We start from the raw sequence: 19,775 nt of genomic DNA on the forward strand, positions 1-19,775 counted from the left end.
AAGAATTCATAAGTGAAAAGAATATGGAAATTAAGATAATATTTCATAAAATAAATTTCTTAGGGAAACTTTCTCTCTATGTGCAAGTAACATATCCATTGAAATGTTATTTAATCTAAGAAAAATTGCTGCTTGAAAATTGAAGTAGTTACAGTTACAGTTACAATTGATGCGTCTTCGTTATATTACATTAAAATTGGCATCTTATTTTTAATTTTGATTTCCAAACAATTGTAATGACATTAAAAAGCAATATATAATTATACATAAATCAGAATTATTAATCAATTAAGCTTGAAAACAGCAATAACCGTAAAAATTCATAAAGTTTATATTAATCAACAAATAAAATTTATTGTATAATTTTTATAAATATGACTGAAATTTTTTCGTATTTTTTATCAATAAAATATTTAATATAATGTATTTTGGAATACATGTGGTTGTACATTTCACCTAAATTATTCAGACTTTCGTATACCTAAACTTTTCAGTAGCGTGTTGTTGTAAAATAACTATATGAAAAGACTGAGAATATTTTAAGGTTGAATTATACGGAATAATTTCCTTTTACAATTTACAATTAATTTACAATTATTCCTCTCTCATAATTATATAAAGATTTTTATTTTATGTATTTTATGTAGTTTTTTAGAAGATGCAGATGCTATTCAGAAATTCAAAAATGACAAAACTTATGATAACAAAACTAATAAAACCAAGATTCTCATTAATACACCTGAAAAATCCGTATATTTCGAAAGTTCGTACAGAAGAAGTTATAGTTGGAACAACCTTGCACGTGCACGTAATACATCGAAACTATTTATAAGTGAAACGTCGCCATCGTATTATTGCCCGAAATAAGTTACCCAATATCTGTATATAAGGTGCTCAAGAAACATATGTAACAATGCTGCATCTTCAAAGAATTTTTAATTGCGCCGAATATTTTGTGTATTTGAAAAATTTTGCTACATTATAAAGTCTTTCAATGAGATTTTTCTCTTTTTGTAATTGCTAAACCTTGGCTAAAATATGATTATCACTTTAGAAATAAAAAACAGTTTATATTTATCCACATTATTTCGCTCAATATAACAATCCAATAAATCTCCTTGAAAAATTGCTCGTTGTATTAAATTAAATTAAATTAGATACTAAATTCGTTAAAATTGGATGTCCGAGATATTTTTCCAGCAAAACTCGAGTGCGGATTTGGATAATAAAATAATTTTCGTTTCTATATCTTGCTCCCAGGACACCTTGTATACCGTTTACACACTCTCATCGTTCGCTCTTTCTTCTTTTCCTCCGAGTGCAAAAAAGCGAAACGCGCATTCCTGCACGCTTTTGACGCGAGAATAAAATAAACGAGACGTCGGAGAGGCGGAACGACGTCGGACACAGACTGTCAAATATATCTCCGGTGTCCCCCGCGATTTAGTCGCAACGAAAACAGCGGGAAACAGTTGTATCGAACATTTCTGTAATCAAAATCGGGTGTGCGATTTTCTTCCAAGTAGCCAGAACAGTCCGAGTCCGCGTAGACGCGTCACATGTCTACGCGAAATTTCAACGATGATTTATCGCCGTGTGTAATGACCATCGCGTTATCACAACCAAGTGAATCCCGTCGTTTTTGTTTGTATAACTGACCTGCATCACTGTTCCGATTTGTGCAAGTGGATTATATTTTTGTTTCATCTTTCGTTAATTAAAATGTTCGCGCGAGTTCTTCGTGAAAATATCGTAAATGTCGTTTCTCCGATAGAACTTTAATATTTAAGATTAAACTTGTGCTCAAATGATTAGCGATCAAAGCGATTTCGCGCACGTGGATTTTGTTGAAGAAGAGTACACACGAAAAGGATCGTCTGATTTATGATATAAAAAGAGAGAGATCTTTTAGTTGAAGCCAAACTTGCTACTGAGAGACTCGATAACGATTTTCTTTTTATATATTTCTAGAATTCTTTAGATTTGTTTAAACCTGACGAAACTGTGTTTAATTTTACAATGTAGCGTATTGTTGCACGAAAGAAAAATTTTAGTCCGTCGAAATATGATACAGGAAGGATAAAATTGACAAGAAGGAGCCATCAATAAGACGCTCGAAGAGACTCGTATAAGCTTTCTGTGAGGATGCATCGAGTTCTTAGCTTCCAAATGAGTCGCATCACCAGCGAGTCCAGCGAATATGTAACGAAACGATTATGCTTCTCATTTACCTTTTCAATCGGCTTTTTCTGCCTCCTCTGCGGTTTTCTGTTGGGTCGTTTCGCAGTCGAGAGATCGATAGAGGCTCGAGTGCAAAAGACGCGCCTTGAATTGGCGGACAATGGTCTTCGAAATACAGAATACCTTCAACAACTAACGCTTCGGGAACTAGAAGAGATATCTTTCGACCACGACTATGCAACGTACGTCGTCTGTACACATATGTCTTATATTTATAAATTATAATAATCGACTGATGAAACAAAGATTCAATCAAACATTTTAACTATTGATTATGGCTTATTAAGAAAAAAATGTTTATAACGTTGTATCTTTGATCAGATTAAATAAATTTAGATTTAGACTCTCGATATACTAATATAGACGATCGTAGAACCGAATTTTATAAATTCTTTTCAATTATTCTCTAACTAGAAATTGGGAGAACTCAGAAGACGAAATACGGCATATTAGCGGATTTTTTTCCAACTTATCATTTATCCACGAAGTAATCAATTATACGTCATGTATTCGCGCAACTGTTCGCGGGTCGCGAGAACCAGGTGAGTCCTCAATTAGTTGATATGCAAAATTCATATTTGTTATATTTATATAAATATAAATATTATTATCAATAATATAAATATTATCGTATATATATTAATTCAAGATTTGATCAAAAAACTTTTTGCTTTTACCGAGGTTTAACTCTCGGTCTGTGTTAAAAAAAGAGCTCGCTGAATATGTGTCATAATTATTTTTCCAATTTCGATTGTATGATTAAAGATCGCAATTATTTTATGCGTTTTGTGACTGTACCCATTTTACTCGAAGCAAGAAAAGGATATTAAACATTCTTTAAATATAATTTTGACTGTTTCTTATACCGAATTATTTCAGATAGATATGTCATCTTATCAGCCAACGGAGACGGTATCACTTTAATTCTGGAAATGATGCAGGTTCTGAATAAAATGCATTCAACGCACGACTGGCGGCCACGACGAAGTCTGATCTTCTGCGTGTCCCTGGTGCCTTTGGATGTTTGTCCGCAGACTTTGTCCGATTTTCTACGACGGAAAGTCGTAGCGTATGTGGCGATACATGGTCATTTTTTGCAAGGTTGTCCGAATTTCCATGTATTCTACGTATTAGTATTCCATGTATTCTTCGAGAAGATTAAATTAATACAAGAAATTATTTCGTTCCAGCTGACAGATATGTGACTTTACCCGGATCCGATGTTGTGCAGTCAATAGCTATCGAAGCTATCAAAACAGTTCCTGGTAATAGTAACTGGACATACCTTGGGCGCGAAGGATCAGGTTCCCGCCTTTTCCTGGATATGCCTCAAGTGTCATTTTCATTCGTAAGTATGTAGATCGTTTTGTGTAAGAACGTCGCGCTTGATCAGGATAATGCGGAATGATCCCAAATGTTTGATTCAATAAAATATATCGTTATTTTGTATTATATACTTCAAATCATATTTTTGCACTTATTTCTATTTGTATTGATACGTTAAACAGTGAAATGTATATTTGTGTTCTACAAATGTCTATAATTTTTTTTTTACAGAGCGAGAGCAATCTTACGCGAAACCAAATTCACCACGATCAAAATTTACGATTACATGGTGTAAGTCTAATGCAAATGGTTAGTCAAACTATATGGCGACTATCTGAGAGCATAATTATGAAGTGGGAGCCAAGATATTTCAACGAAACCGTTAATAAAGTATTGGAATCAATTGACAAGTTTCCGAGCACTATAGGTATGTTTCGTTCTCTAAGATTTTTCCTACAAATCATTGAAAAGACTGAACTGAACATCTCTCTGTTTTCTTCCTTTATTTTTTAGAAAAATTGAGAAAGACGTTGAGGATGTTACTAGCTGCCATGGAAGATCTCAACATAAAAATTGACGCAATGGAGAATACGCAGTAAGCATGTTTCTTATTGAAATTATCTCTTTTATTTCGAAATGAATAACGCTATTGTATCACATCGGTGGATATATTTGTTAAGAAAGTTATTTGGATGCAATATTATAAAAAATATATGATTATATCGATACATATGAAGGAATATTTTAGGACATTACATGTAAGAATATGGAACGATCTGATTTTGGATCTCGATAGAGCGCTTTTATGCCCAGACAAAAGCTTCCATTCCAAAACCGATTTAGCGATTCTTCGCAAACTATCAGTGGAATCTACGAGCGATACACTAAATTACCTCGATAATATGATAAAATGTTATGAAGACGCTATACAAGTTTTACAAGAAACGTAGGAGGAAAGAAGTCCGTACAGAAATGCTTTCGCGAAATAAGAAATTAGAAAATGATAAGTTATAGACAAGTCCTGTCTTATCTTTATCTATTTGATACAAAATATATATTCGTTGTAACAATATGTGTTTTTCGATAGACCTATCTTGGATATTTCAGGAATCCAGAATCTATCGTGATTCCAGTTTATAACATACAATATATTATAAGTATCAAAACAAGTTCAATTGTTAAATTTTTTACATTTTCATTCGCTCGCATATTATAAAAATAAAAATGTTTTAGTACATGCTTCGCTTTTTGTTTTAATACAATTATTATTGTTTGTTCATGTACAATAATAATTTGGCAGATATATATAAATTATATTACATTTCTGTCCATATACTAGATATTAAATACACACACAACATACACACATACATGCATCACAGACAAACATACATATATACTTCTTGTTCCCTATTTTATTTTAATATTTATAATTTTTAGTATGTACAGTATACCACAATATATAACATCATATAATGATTATAATTGTAAAAATAGTTTAACATGTCTATATTTTGTTTATCATATTTCATATTTCTTTAGAATTATTAAAGTTTATCACTTAATTTGTAATCAAAAATAAAAATACTAAACTTATTTCAAATAAAGTATTAAATAATAAGACAAGATTTTTACAGATATATATTCAGATGCGAATCAATTGCATTAAACATAATCTACATTTATGTTTAGACATTATAGGCTTAACTCATGTATTCTTTCAAATAGTAAAGTTATAATTGCCATTTGCATCATATAATGCTTAAATTATTATACCACATGAAAGAAAATTAGCTATACTTTCAGATTTTAAATAAATTAAAATGCATCAACATAATACTATGCTTACATATAGATTATCAATTTGTCTTAATTTATTGGCACCCTCCTATACCGTATCTTATTTCTCTCTCAAATTGTGATGCATCAAGTGTTCCTTCTATAGCTTCACAATTTGGATTAAAAACAGAATAGGCACTAGGTTCACCTTTTTGCTTTGGTCCGGATCTAGTATTTAACCAAATAAATATTAAAGTCGACAATATGAAATAAACAGCACCAAATTCATACTCCACTGCAATAGCATATAGTGTAACCCATAGCATGAAGTACAATATATAAATCACTTTAGTAATAACTGTACTTTCTGATTCCTGTGTATTATTTTCCAAGCAAGTATCCAAATTATCTTCCTGTACATCCTGTACATCTTGTGCCTTCTTACAAAGCTGAATCTTTTAACAAAAAAAAGAATATTTCTCATACATCAAATTCACCTTTTGTCTCTTAATCTTAATTTTTATATCGCTGCAATGTGCACATACAAAAACTAAGAAACATTATTTTAAGAAAGTTTAAACATACGCAAAGTATGTCTAAAATATGAGTACATTTCTTAAATTTCATTAAAATATTTATTGTAAGAAGTTATCTAAGAAGGCTAGAAGTTTAGAAGAAAAACTCATATAACCTCACCTCCTCTTCCTTTGTTGATTTTTCAATCAATTTTTCCGCTTCACAATTGCTATTCCACGAGAACATATTTTCAATTGCGATTTTAATCGACTTCGTAATCTTTTCCTTACGCTTCTTACGCCTGTATTCTTTCAATTCCTCTTCGATCGTCATGATTAATTAGAGCACAACACGTCCCGCAACAAGTACACGCGCAATGTACCGCTAGGAGTCGTCGATGTCATCTCGATTATTTTGATATCGATTATTTGTATTTTACAAAACCGGTCATGGTATGATCTCTTTTCATCTTGATTTTTCCTAAATAATAATTTTTTGTTCGACATCACGTCTGCTCTGTCCAGATATTTATATATAGATTAATAAAATCGAGCCTAGACTAATATAAAAGCTTCACTGTGCGCAAAGAAATTGTTGATAATTTTCGCGAATGAATTATTAGCAGTAACACTTCGATAGAGTCGCGCGATAATCGATATGTGAGGACAATCGTATGGCGCGCGAAGTAAGCGCTTTTGAAGAGCAGCGCGTTCGCAAGATGTGGTATCGTTAGTGGTGCATATTAGAGCTTATTAGAGGGAGCCGTAGTTGTGCAGCGTGTGATCATGTGCATTCATTTACACAACGATTTACACCCGATGTTCTTGATAAAGTCAAGAGCGCACCAAATGATAACGATTATAAGCGTTACCTTATATTATATACAAATATTAGCCTTTTATTATACTTTTATCTGATGGACCATATATCGATTCGCGTAGCTTCTTCTATGATTTTTGTCATCACCAACTGTCGCGTGAGTTCGTGAAGATCGTAATAGTTTATTGCGCTCCTAATTTCATTGTAAAACAAAAAATCTGTGCAAACCGTTGTTCAAGGGAGTGTACAGGCATAAGGAAAAGTGAGGAAAACTGATAAGCGCATTAAGTGATAAGGACAATTAAGCGGCAGCGTAATAGCATCTCTCTCAAGTATTGTGTAAAGGAAAGATTCTGTGTTAATTATGTAAGTTTCTGATCCCCATAAGAATTATATGTTTACAATATCGGATTATTAAGTAAGATTATTAGCAAGAAATAAACTCTAGAAGTAAACTCAAAGAACTATTTCACTACATTCGGTAGTTGACTTAGTCGGCGATAATAATATTGTGTTATGAGCTGCTGGATTTTCTTATCTATACAGGGTGATCCGAAATCCCCGCATTCGGAGTACAGGATATAATACTTTATGTTAAAATAAACAACTTCTTCCTTTACCAAAATTGCGTCCGACAAGTTTTTGTAGAAGAACGTGTTAAAGTAAACGAATAAGTGCTTTTGTCTATTTTTGTGGTGCTCAGGGCCGGCGCGCGCGCCCCACTCGCGTGTATCTAGTCAGTAACTAATATTCATAAGTAATGCCTTTTAAGACGCTCATACGGCTCTGTTGTGATTAGTTTACAATATCTTAAAACTGTACTTGAGACAATCTTAAATAATAAGAATCAACTATGAACAACATACCGGGATTTGACCTTCTTCCATATTGTATTGCTTAAGTAATGAAAAGTTAATAAAATAAGTACTGCCTTTATTTCTTACGTAATAAATGAATAAAAAATTGTCTGATTCCACAATATCATCTAAAAATAAAAACAGATGTAAATAGTAATATGCTTTGAGAATTGTGAAATCCCGGTATTGTTTATAGTTGATTCTTATTATTTAAAATTGTCTTAAGTACAATCTTAAGATGTCGTCAACTAATCGCAACAGAGCCGTATGAGCGTCTTAAAAGATATTACTTATGAATACTAGAATATTCACTGGACTAGATACACGCGAGTGAGGCGCGCGAGCCGGCCCTGAGCGCTACATAGATGAGAGCATTTATTCGTTAACTTTAACTCGTTCTTCTGCAAAAACTACTTCGGAACTACGTCGGACGCAATTTTGCTGAAGGAAAAAGTTGTTTGTTTTAGCATAAAATATCATGTCCTGTACTCCGAATGCGGGAATTTCGGATCACTCTGTATATAACGTTTGATAAATAAAACTGCATATTTTCCTAAATACTATCATCTCTTTATCTTGATCCCATTAATCCTCTTTGAAAGATTTCCCATGACAAAACTAAGAATAACAATGCAAATAAACTTGCAGCTCTAGAATGAAATTCACCGGTTAACACGCAAGTACATATGATAACTTACAAACAGATTCCATAAAATCGCTGCTAAACCGTGATATTGCCAGTGCCAATAAGAAAAAGAAGACTATAAAAAGAAGCACATCTGTTCCTGTCAGTAATCGAAAGCGGCGGCTGTCGACGACCAAATCAAGTCAAATCAGCGGTTACACTTGCATGAAAGATCAGTCTCGTACAAGCTGTTAAGGCGATAAGTCGTTCGTAAATTATTCGCAAACGATTATGTCATCGTTATCGCCTTCTGAGGCGCAGAAAGATGTGCCTGGTATTAGCAATAGCGATACTAATGTGGATAACTTTAATAACGAAAATGTTCGCGAGAAATTCCTCTGTATTAAACCGGAAGGGAAAGTATTAGTGTTGTACACAGGTGGTACGATAGGAATGCTGAGAAACAAGGAAGGAGGTAGGTATTCTCGTTAAACAGCATGTACTTCGAGAAATTAGAATAATCCAAGAAGCTTCGACTGTTAATAAATTAAATTTTTTTGCATGTTTGCTTCCATGATTCTTCTATATCGCCGAATTTGTATTTCCTCTCTTTTTCTCTTTGTCTCTATCTTTATCTATCTTTCTCTACGTATTTTTGTTCTAAAAATAAATATTTGTTTTCTAGTGCTAAGGCCAGTGATCGATGAATTTATCACGGCTTTAAGGAACTTTCCGCAGTTACATGATAGCGAGTATGCCTCTCGAAATTATAGTCAATTAGGAGAATCACACTTAGTACTTCCGTAAGTAAAGACATTATTTAATTTGATCTTGGTTGTGCAGGCGAACAATGTTTATTATAATTGAATACAAAGTGCGAGATGTTACGATTGACACATTTTGTGATCGTCTTCGTTTAATTTCATTAATTTTATTTTATTTTATTAATTTAGTATTTTTATTTAACAATCATACAATTATATAATCGGACTTTACTGGTCGGGATCTTTCTCTCCCTTTCTCTCTCTCTCTCTCTCTCTCTCTCTCTCTTTCTTTCTCTCTCCTTCTTATCTTGCCTTTTTTGTATTCAACGTCAAAAGTATTGTTTTTTTTAATTTTGCAGCGAAACCGCAGCCGACAACCGTCGGGTCATTTACAAGATATCAAAGTTCTCAAATGTGTGCGACTCTAGTAATATAACTATGGATGATTGGATTCATATTGCTAAGTATATCAAGGTGTGAATAACGTGTGAATAACAATGATACTAGAGACAAAACTTTGAGATTTTTTTTCTTCCAAGGACAAATAGTTTAGAAATATAATCATCGTATCAACATGAGTAAACAGGAAGCCCTGCGACTGATTGTACAATCAAGACGATCAGTAATGATTCCATGTGGAAAGATAAATCAAACTTACATAAAATTAATTTATTTAGCAAAGGCTTAAGATACGAGCAAATGTGAAAAAGTGCTTGACAGTAACATATCAGCAATTGACACATGACATTATTATATGGTTGAGTCTTTCTTTAAAAATATGTATTCAGATATAATTTTTAACTAAAATGTTTATATAATGTATATTCAAGTAACATTTAATACTTAATTGAAGAGGAATATCTGTAGTTTCTTGAGATTTTTTGCAATTTTCAAATTCACTTTAATACGGAATATTTTGGCAAATTTACTGCCAAAATATTCCGTAAGTTGATAAAGTGCGATGAGAGACGTGTATAACTATTAATATAATATATTATTATAATCATTGTATTGGTTTTTGTGCAGAAATGTTACGACAATTATGATGGATTTGTAATCCTTCACGGTACTGACACACTGGGCTACACAGCATCCGCTTTGTCCTTCATGTTTGAGGATTTAGGCAAGCCGGTCATTCTAACCGGTTCGCAGATGCCAATTTTCCATCCAAGGAGCGATGGTCTAGATAATTTCTTGGCATCGCTGGTGATCGCAGCGAGTTATAACATACCTGAGGTATGCGTTTTCTTCGGGACGAACCTAATGCGCGGCAATCGGACGAGCAAAATATCCGCTTGCTCTTTTGACGCTTTCCAATCACCGAACTGCTTACCTCTGGCTACGGCGCACATCAAGATTAAAGGTAAAACAGATTTAAAGTAAGAAAATCAGAGATTCATTCAATAATTACAAAAAAAAAAAAGAAAAGGAAAGTCTAGATATCCCGGATATCATTAATATCCGGGAAATAAAAATATCTGCAAAATATTATGTAAAATTATATTATGTAAAATTATATTATATAAGATTTTATATGAATATAATTATTATATATAAAAAGTCATATAAATATAAGATATCTCATATCGTATAAATGTAAAAGATGCGAGATTTTAAGTAGCGGATAACACTTTGGCGATATGCGTAGACTAAGGCAGCAATGGCTTGGTTAACAAGTAATTTGTTCCTATTGAATTGCAACAAAGTCAAATCTCAGTAAAAAATCGAATGAATTTGTTGACTCCCTCCGACACAATACATCAAACTTAGAGCCGCGATCACAAATGTCAAATTAAATTAGTGAGTTAGCGCATCTCGCTATAGATTGCTCAAAAATAATATTCCTTCGCAGTTGAGTACGGCTCGTTTTTCCGACCATGCACCTTGCAGAAGTTCGATGTGCACACATCTCTTAATCAAAATGTGGGTCTGCTTCGACTGTTTCCCGGGATCACGTACAAACTGGTTAAAGCGTTCCTGCAGCCACCCATCGAGGGGGTCGTGTTGCAATCTTACGGTTCAGGAAATATCCCGACAAATCGCAGAGATATCATCAATGTGCTTGCCGAAGCAGCGGCGCGTGGTGTGATTATCGTAAATATTACGCAATGTATGACTGGATCCGTTTCGGATGTATACGAAGCTGGGAAACTGCTCCGGGAAGCCGGTATCGTGTTTTCGTAATTTAAACGGCATTATATCAATTCATAAAAATAATTTAGACCTTGGCTTAATAGCGTTGTAATCGGATACAGTGAATATAAAATTATTAATAAAATTTCCGCGTTTTGAATGCTCTTCAATGGTAATTATATTTAATATACAATAACAATTATAATTCAAGCTCCCAGGTCTTGCTCTCGCGTTTCCTCTATTACGTATTACCTTGATAGCGTATTAGAAAAAGAAGAGATCTCGAAGAGATTATCAATAAGCATGTTGCTTTGCCGATAACGTTGAAAGTGTTAAAAGTTCACATATTCTATTCAGCAAACAATGGTTAACTTGCTCCTCTCAGTAATTTGTTATCAATCATTCAGGAGTGACGTCGGGCTTCGATATGACTCCGGAGGCTGCGTTGACGAAACTCGCGTACGTTTTATCGAAAAGCGAGTGGGACACGGAAACCAAGCGACTAATGATGGAAACTAATTTACGGGGTGAACTGACATCCGGCCGATTGCCCAACACCAGGGATTACGACTTACTGAAGGCTGTGGAGCAATCTCTGAGATTATCTTCGACAGAAGGTTTTCAGGACGTGAAATCGTATTTGCTGCCAGCTATGATGAACGACGCAGCGATCAAGCGCGACATCACGAAACTCAAGCAGTTAAAAGAATACGTTCAGTGATTTCCACTTCTACTTAATTTTACATTATAATTCAGTATTTTCCGAAGCTCAACGGGAGACTCTAGAAGACACACGAAACATTAAAGTAACTTAATTTACCGAATATCCTACCAAACTTTTCTGTGTTGCATTTTTAGCGTAGAGTAACGTGGAGTTTCAATCAGTGTCTTGGCTCTAATGCCAGCACAAAATTAAATATTAATAACAAGCTGATTATGAAATATACCAATTAGATATTAGGATATTCTAATATAAAGACGAAGGGGGTCATTTCCTTATCAATAGAATCAGCTTTTTTTGCTTAGAATGCAGATATGACGCAAGGGGACGCAGATGGCCGAACAGCTTTGCATATAGCTTGCTGCGGAGGAAATATAGGAATCGTTCGCTATCTTTTAACGGTCGGCGCAAATGTCCATGCTAAAGATCGATTTGACCGTACGCCTCTCATCGATGCGATCGAAAACGATCATCACGAAGTGAGATCACTTTCCACTAAGATGTATCTGCTAAATTTGTAACAGCGACTGTCTTATTCTATTCCGTTTATAACAAATACATACACACATTTTATCAGCCTGTTCTGTACAACCGTCGGTTCCGTTTACAATCTCCTCCCCCTCCTCTCATTCTTCTTGCTCTTCTCGTTCATCCTTCTCATGTCCTCTATCCTCTTCTCATCCGCTCTAATTCCCTCGTTCAGCCCGTCGTTCCTCCCGTTCCCTCTTTTTCTTTCTCTAAAAAGAATCTAATCTTTATACTCATAAACACAGCCACCAGTTTCCTAATGAATGACTAACGTTTCTCAGATCATTTCGATGCTGCGAACGTGCGGCGCGCATCTTCACTGGGAACCTCGGCTAATAGGAGAAAAAATGTGCGCGGCTACTGTCATGGGGGATATCAAACGTTTGCAATCGTACCGTCTAGCTGGCGCCGACATATCGCAAGCGAATTTCTCTGGACAAACAGCATTACATTTCGCGAGTCTTCACCGTCGTACGGAAACGATTAAGTACCTGCTGGAATACGGTGCCGATCCACGCTGCGCTGACATGCTAGGACAAATCCCGGCAGATCTAGCGAAGATCTCTCCAACGCGTCCCAAGCGAATGAGCGAGCAGAGTAAAGAGCAGAGCAAAACGGAGTTATTGACGCTGTTAGATCTTTAATCTTCCATGACCATTAGCGTTTTAAGTCTACTCGAAGAGATTATGTTCACACATGAAGAAACATAATTTTCCTGTCGCAGTAAATTAAGCAAAACAATATATATTTTGTAACGATGAGAAGGAAATCTCATCTCGTCATTAACATAAACTAGTTCTACGAATCACCTGACATTGTAAGAAAATATATTTCTTTCATACACTACAACAATAAATACTGTACAACAAAATAATAATAACTACAATGAGCGATGGAATATTAAAGTTAAACTAGTAATGACTCGATGGACTTAGGCACGTGTATTTTACAGTGTTTTTTACACGTATTCCCCTCCAATCATTCCGCAATTTGGCATGACACGGTGTTTAAGAATACATTAAGATCTTCTTCAGGCTCCAAATGCAAAAGCTGACAGGACACGTCCCACAATTTTTTCATAAACTCGACATCTCCCGTTCTTCGGTGCGGAGTAGCGACACTGCACTTTCTGCGAAAAAACAGCCATCAGTATTGCATGAAGATCTCAATTTAGATACTACAGTGTCTCAATCAACAGATTCTTACGAATAATAGAGTCCTGTTTCGTTTGCCGCTCTCTCGTCCACCGAACAATATATCGTTGTTTGCGCTCCTTGCTCGATATTTCGAGTCACCATCCGCGTAAGGAGCCCATAACAAAATTTCGCACCGTTAAACATCGTTCTGCTGCTGTACTGTGAAATCTTCGTCGGTACGTAACCAGGATGCACAGAGTACACATTGATCCCGCGAATGCCCGCCTCTAAAAATCGAAGCGAGTAATCTCAGATACGAGATGCAGCCGTGTATTCTTTGCCTACCGTGCAATCCATTATTAACCCTTTAGCTGCTGAGATATTAAATGACCAGTATGACCCTCTTTGCTGAGTTATTTTTACAATTATAAAATATTTTATAATTTGCTGATGATCGAGATTTTCACAAATTCACATTTTTAAATTTAAAAGAAATACCACACACATTGAAAGTTCAAATCGAGTAAACTCGATCGTAGCAAGGCCGCCAGACGGCCTTTTTTTCCACACTCGAGTTATCTCGACTGTAGCAGTTAAAAGGTTAATCATCGATTCTTAACCTTGTAAGTCCGTGAGATGACTATAGTCATCGCTACATGTACTCCTCAGAAAGCCGTGCGATGCTTTAAGACATCGCGAAGTTATTCGCGAAGATTTTCATAAAGCAATATATATTTTTCTTTATTTTTTTACTCCAATATTTAAGTCTTTATGTATAATTTTGTTTTGTATAGAGAATATGCTCGACTTGCTGCGAATTGGAGTTAAGGAAAAATTCGTCCGCAAACGGTTAATCATCGACCTTGAAAAGCCAACTACAAAAGTTTCATTGTATTTCCACTGTCATCTATTGCATTTCGTTCGGAAATTGTTTCTCGTTTCACTCACCTTCCAAACGCCGAGCGAGCTCCCTCGTGAACAAAACGTTCGCTAGTTTGCTCTGCTTGTAGCTCTTCCACGCTGCGTAGGATTTCTCCAGATTGATATCGTCGAAATATATGTTGCCAACTGCAACCGAATATCTCTGAATACGTTTTATAATTTAGTGAACTAAATCTCCACTAATGCGCGCGAGTTCAAGGAGAAGAGTCACGTATCACGTTTCTTTCGAAGCCGCGAAGTATCGCGATTATACATACAACGGTGTATGATCGACGAGACGTTGACGATCCTGTAGCCTGGCAAGGATGACTGCATCTTCGGCAGCAGCAAGAGCGTCAGGAGAAAGTGGCCGAGATAATTCGTTTGCAACTGCACTTCGTGGCCATCCTCCGTTTTCTCATACGGGCACACGGCGACGCCGGCGTTGTTCACGAGTATATGAACGGCAGCTTCCTGCCTCAGCAAACTCTTGGCGCAATCCCGGACGCTCCTGAGACTGCACAGATCCAGGATATAAATTGCGAGCTCACCTGCTCCTTGCTGGTACTCGGTCTTCTCGATCCTAAAGGTTACCGCAGGTTCGACTCGTTAGTCGCGCTAATCAGGCCGAATAACTGAGTTAATTTGCCCCCCTCTCTTCCTTCCAGAATTTCCTTTCAGAAATAAATATAATATAGCGTGAGTTTAGATATAATTATAGGCATATTTACCCCGAAGGTGGATTGTTTGTTATATCTTCGAGCGCCTCCGTGGCTCTTTCCATGTTTCGACACGCTAATATCACCCTAGCGCCTAAATATAAAGATTTACAATGATTTACAACATTCGCTTCCATATGATTAAATATAATATGGATGAATGATTAAACACAGACGTAGAAATTGGAAGTTTTCGAAATGAATCTTGTCGACACATCGACAGACGCAAACAATTTATCAGTTGAAATATATCGATATTGTTGAACATATATGTATATATACGTACACATATATGATGTTTCACATATTTCCACAAAGCGAACCGGCCTTGCGCTTCCCCGTTCAATGATCAAAATATTTAGCCAATTACATGTCAACACGTGACTGATCTTTCACGTGTATACGCTACGGTACGAACGTCTTATAGTTAAGTCTTAAATCAGTTATATAACTGCTCAATCTTTTTTATTTCATGTTTCCACCTGCAAGACTCGAGCAGTTTTTTTCTTTTATGACAAACTCCACAACAGATAGAGAGTTGAAAAAACTCCTCGCGAAAAAACTCCCACGAAGGCTATCGCAATAATTATGTTTCTAATATTAGTACTGCATCTATGTTTTCCTACAGTTTTGCATCTATAAATATATTTACATATAATTCTTATATAACAATTCTCGCGACAGAGCAGACAGGATTACATTGCGTTCTTCTCAGTGCAAATGAACATTTACAAAAAATGATACGCATTTCTTACTGTAAGATACATTATGCGAAATTTCACAAAATTTATAAAGTCCAATAGTTTGAAGAACCCTAAAATTAATTGTCATTTTATATCGCCGATTTCTTTTAGCAGGTTTTATAGTGACTCACCTCTTCCATAAAAATCTCTGGCGGTCTCTTTGCCGATACCACTATTTGCTCCAGTTACGATTGCAGTTTTGCCCATAAGACGCACTTTGCTCCTACAGGATGTATAAAATAGACCCATATTTTCACGGTGTTCTTTGTCGCGACGAATTTAGCGGAATTTTATGCAGCGGAGAACATTCTTCGTTTAAATCTTCCGTCTGAAAACTGAATTATCCGCGATTGCATCAGCCACTGCACTCGCCAGTACTGCTTAAAGCTATGCTGTTGACCATTACGAAACAACTTGCTAAACTACTTTCTGTCACATATTTTTGTGTCGTCACCCGACCTCCAAAGAAATATTCTTTTGAATTAAAAGTAGATTACAAATAACGAGTTATTTAACTCGATCATTGATTTAATTAGTAAATCAATTATGAAATTATAAAAACAATTATAATAAAATCATGATTAAATTTTATTTATACGTTTTATATCAGATTAGTAATTACAATTACGATAAAGATAACCTTATGGTAGTCTCAATAAAGTTATTAAACAAATTTAAACAGCATAAATACATATTTATTAACATGTCACACACGGTTTATTACAAAAGTTTGTGATACATCATTGAAATGTAATTAATATCTCGTGCGCAAAATGCGATATGATACATCGAGATTAATACAAAATCCACAAATTCAAATATATGAGTTTCATTTAATGTGATGTTATAAATCAACGTATCTTATACAGTTAGCTTTTATCCTTTTCTTATATTTCATCCTTATTCTGTTAAAGGATAAAGACGAATCCAATTCTATCTTCTGATTCATTTATTGCATCGAATTGCTTTTTAATTATTAATCAGCAACTGCTTTTAGAAAGACAGATGTATCGGAGGCTTGTTTATACATGATTTTACACATGTGTAAGTATTTGCTTCGTAGATTAAAATATTCCAATTATATAACGGTGGGCGGTAAACCGTCCAACAATTGTTGATTTACATTTTATTACATAAAATATTATTATCCTTAATATACCATTATATTCTTAGTTTCCTCTTCCCTTCACTATAACATAAATGCTTGTAAGTATTAGGAATTGTTAATTATTAATCAATTTAATTAATTCAACAATTATGTTATGCGTAATATAATGCCAGTGCAGGATGTCTTAATAGATTAATCGCACTCGGTAATTTGACGTGAAACGATTTTCAATAATTCAGTCATGTTTGCTTCGGGCTTTAAATGCAACAACCAACAAGTTACGTTCCACAATCTTTCTGCGTTTCGCCTGTCCTTCGCTTTAAAGGATGTCATGCCGGGGTGACAGTCGCTATAAAAAGTAAAGAAAAGTAGATGGTGATTCTCATAAAATTATCACATTATTTAACAAGAAAAGGAAAGATATAAGTGAGATATATGTGCTCTTACTAATAGTAGAGGCCAGTTTCTTCATCTGCTTTCTCATCCACAGAACAATGTATTGTTGTCTGCGCTCCTTGCTCAACATTCTTACCAAATATCCAACATAATAGATTGAACAAAAATTTTGAGCCATAAAACATGCCTTGATTCACATGACGTGATATATCCGTTGCTATAAGGCCAGGATGCAAAGCGTAGGTATTGATTCCTTGAATGTTCGCATCTGAGAACCGAACGTTATATTTTTAAAATATTAGCCGTTTTACTCATTTCTTATATACATATATAATTATGTATGTATATATCTTTCTTAATTAACAGTGAATTTCCAAATAAACATCTCGTAATAATATATTTCTTCAGTAATTTCTTGTGGTACTTTGACCACTGCATTCTTTTTGCTCACCTGCTAATCGACGCGCGAGTTCTTTGGTAAATAAAATGTTCGCCAATTTGCTTTGAGCATAAGCTAGTAACGGATTGTACGATTTTTCCATATTGAGATCATCGAAGTGCATATTAATAACTGTAACAGAGCAAATTGCATCTAAATACAATTTTTAGTGACAGTGATAATGTAATATAAATTTCAGAAGAAGAGAAGTGTTATATTTTAAATTAGACCAAATTCAATGCTTTCAATTAGAAAAAAGAAAAAAGAAAAAGTGTATGCACATTTTACAATATAAAGTATATTTACAAGTATATTTAAAGTATATTTACAATATAAAGTAGACGAGCTAAAGTGTTGCTTAAGCGCTGTTTATTACGTTTGCGACTAACAATTCTTATTTTTGACAAGAATGTATTTTTACACATAAACATAGTGATTTCAGGATTATGTCAGCTCTATGTTTCCGTTTTAATATCAATGGATAGACGTTCTGTCAACGGCATATTTACTGAATTTTTCGAGCTTATCCGAAACCTAATTTTATTCGAAATAATCGGCTCGCTATATTTGTATCTTATGTCTCCGCGTTGCAACATGCAGCTAGTATTAATTTCACCTACACCAATGTGCTATAGACGACACGTTGATTATCCGACAACCCGGTGCGGAGGATTGCAATTTCGGTAATAGTAGAAGTGTCAACAGGAAGTGTCCGAGATAATTTGTTTGCAGCTGTATTTCGTTCCCATCCTCGGTTTTTTTGAACGGACACGAACATATGCCGGCGTTATTTATAAGAATGTGTATCGTAGGTTCGTGTCGCAATAAGTTATTAGCACATTCTCTCACACTCCGAAAGTTATCGAGACGAAGCTCGTAGATTGCGAGCTCGCCTACATTACCCGCGAATTGTGGACCTGCGAGACTAAAAATTAAAAAAGGTTAAGAGGCTCGACAAAATTTGCAGGCTCGACAAATGCAGGATTAACTTAGAACTAAAATGTTGACTTGGATAAACTGAAAATGCTATGTTATATATATTTATTTATTTACTTAGATGGTGGATTCTTTTTTATATCGTCAACCGCAGCTTCCGCCTTTATTCTATCACGACAGGCTAAAATTACTCTAGCACCTAAAAATTATGCACATTATATCGCGAGAAACTGTACTTTATCACTGCATTATTTTGCGGATTACATTACCTCTTCTGTATAAATCCCTGGCGGTCTCTTTACCGATTCCAGCATTCGCTCCCGTAATAATCACAGTTTTACCATCGAGACGTGCCGTGCTCTTGCATGACGGATTGAAGGGCCACATCTTTTAAAAATATTCACCGTAATAGTTCTGTGATGGTTCGCTGCTTGCATTTAAACTGTTTCGTGCGACGAATTGCACCGTGTTAAAATTGCAGTGAAGTTGGTGAATAGTGACATAGAGGGCAGTTCGATAAACGAATGCATCAGCATGTTATTTTATATATCTTGCGTTTTGTTTCAGCATCTAAATTTTCTACAATGCTATGAAATTAATTTTTACAAATGCCACAAGATATAATTAAAAGACACGATAGTGCCTCGCACTAAATTTATGTCACTTCCTTTACATGGTAGAACAATGTTTTGTAAAGTTTTATTATAGTTGTAAGTTTTACTTGTAAAAACTTATTTTACGTAACTTATTTTACGTAACTCGTGATCGAAAAGATTTTTGCTTGACTTTGGAACGCGTTCCAACTTCAGGAGAGAGACAACCACTGCTTCATACGCCTGTGCTGTCATTTATTACGAAATTAGAAGAATGGCATATACATAGTGTCAAATAAGTAGTGATTGTGGCGTCGAGACAAATGTCTTGGAGACGCTTTGATTCATGATAAACAACACTTTCCTGGTCGAAAAAACACTGAGCATTGCCTTCATATTGCTCCGATTCTGACGTCCACTATGAAGAATGGATTTTTATCTCAAGAGTCATAACCCAAGATAATTCATGAACCCA

At 35.0% G+C, this 19,775-nt stretch overlaps 5 protein-coding genes across 8 annotated transcripts; 2 read left to right on the forward strand and 3 right to left on the reverse strand.

Moving 5' to 3' along the window:
- The first annotated feature begins 1,446 nt into the window (after nucleotides 1–1,446).
- Nucleotides 1,447–4,960, forward strand: LOC105188658 (N-acetylated-alpha-linked acidic dipeptidase-like protein). 2 transcript variants are annotated; one of them, XM_011150237.3, is made up of 8 exons: nucleotides 1,447–1,752; nucleotides 2,075–2,423; nucleotides 2,656–2,783; nucleotides 3,121–3,342; nucleotides 3,432–3,589; nucleotides 3,799–3,994; nucleotides 4,081–4,162; nucleotides 4,316–4,960. In XM_011150237.3, the coding sequence occupies exons 2-8, from the start codon at nucleotides 2,146–2,148 to the stop codon at nucleotides 4,515–4,517; spliced, it is 1,266 nt and encodes a 421-aa protein (XP_011148539.1). In that variant the 5' UTR covers nucleotides 1,447–1,752; nucleotides 2,075–2,145; the 3' UTR covers nucleotides 4,518–4,960. The 2 variants fall into 2 exon arrangements, with proteins under 2 accessions (XP_011148539.1, XP_025158049.1); XM_025302264.1 differs by having other exon boundaries at nucleotides 1,447–1,594.
- Nucleotides 4,961–5,185: 225 nt separating this feature from the next.
- Saysd1 (SAYSVFN motif domain containing 1) lies at nucleotides 5,186–6,296 on the reverse strand. 2 transcript variants are annotated; one of them, XM_011150236.3, is made up of 3 exons: nucleotides 6,043–6,286; nucleotides 5,711–5,801; nucleotides 5,432–5,574 (listed from the first exon to the last, which is right to left on the reverse strand). In XM_011150236.3, exons 1-3 carry the CDS (start codon nucleotides 6,193–6,195, stop codon nucleotides 5,507–5,509), a joined length of 312 nt encoding a protein of 103 aa, XP_011148538.1. In that variant the 5' UTR covers nucleotides 6,196–6,286; the 3' UTR covers nucleotides 5,432–5,506. The 2 variants fall into 2 exon arrangements, with proteins under 2 accessions (XP_011148536.1, XP_011148538.1); XM_011150234.3 differs by having other exon boundaries at nucleotides 5,186–5,801; nucleotides 6,043–6,296.
- Nucleotides 6,297–8,349: 2,053 nt separating this feature from the next.
- LOC105188655 (L-asparaginase) lies at nucleotides 8,350–13,137 on the forward strand. The gene is made up of 8 exons (XM_011150231.3): nucleotides 8,350–8,638; nucleotides 8,849–8,966; nucleotides 9,287–9,401; nucleotides 9,954–10,290; nucleotides 10,780–11,094; nucleotides 11,468–11,772; nucleotides 12,087–12,260; nucleotides 12,591–13,137. The coding sequence occupies exons 1-8, from the start codon at nucleotides 8,455–8,457 to the stop codon at nucleotides 12,951–12,953; spliced, it is 1,911 nt and encodes a 636-aa protein (XP_011148533.1). The 5' UTR covers nucleotides 8,350–8,454; the 3' UTR covers nucleotides 12,954–13,137.
- Nucleotides 13,138–13,194: 57 nt separating this feature from the next.
- On the reverse strand, nucleotides 13,195–16,190 carry LOC105188656 (retinol dehydrogenase 11). Of its 2 annotated transcripts, none has more exons than XM_011150232.3 (6): nucleotides 15,960–16,190; nucleotides 15,098–15,179; nucleotides 14,645–14,949; nucleotides 14,394–14,513; nucleotides 13,516–13,732; nucleotides 13,195–13,438 (listed from the first exon to the last, which is right to left on the reverse strand). In XM_011150232.3, the coding sequence occupies exons 1-6, from the start codon at nucleotides 16,075–16,077 to the stop codon at nucleotides 13,288–13,290; spliced, it is 993 nt and encodes a 330-aa protein (XP_011148534.1). In that variant the 5' UTR covers nucleotides 16,078–16,190; the 3' UTR covers nucleotides 13,195–13,287. The 2 variants fall into 2 exon arrangements, with proteins under 2 accessions (XP_011148534.1, XP_011148535.1); XM_011150233.3 differs by lacking the exon at nucleotides 15,960–16,190 and adding an exon at nucleotides 15,372–15,540 and having other exon boundaries at nucleotides 13,279–13,438.
- A 330-nt stretch (nucleotides 16,191–16,520) lies between these two features.
- LOC105188653 (retinol dehydrogenase 12) lies at nucleotides 16,521–19,151 on the reverse strand. The gene is made up of 6 exons (XM_011150230.3): nucleotides 18,977–19,151; nucleotides 18,825–18,906; nucleotides 18,392–18,696; nucleotides 17,784–17,903; nucleotides 17,384–17,600; nucleotides 16,521–17,285 (listed from the first exon to the last, which is right to left on the reverse strand). Exons 1-6 carry the CDS (start codon nucleotides 19,092–19,094, stop codon nucleotides 17,129–17,131), a joined length of 999 nt encoding a protein of 332 aa, XP_011148532.1. The 5' UTR covers nucleotides 19,095–19,151; the 3' UTR covers nucleotides 16,521–17,128.
- Between the last annotated feature and the right edge of the window lie 624 nt (nucleotides 19,152–19,775).

This window comes from Harpegnathos saltator, unplaced genomic scaffold, assembly GCF_003227715.2.
Source record: "Harpegnathos saltator strain DR-91 unplaced genomic scaffold, Hsal_v8.6 scaffold480, whole genome shotgun sequence".
NCBI classification, from domain to species: domain Eukaryota; kingdom Metazoa; phylum Arthropoda; class Insecta; order Hymenoptera; family Formicidae; genus Harpegnathos; species Harpegnathos saltator.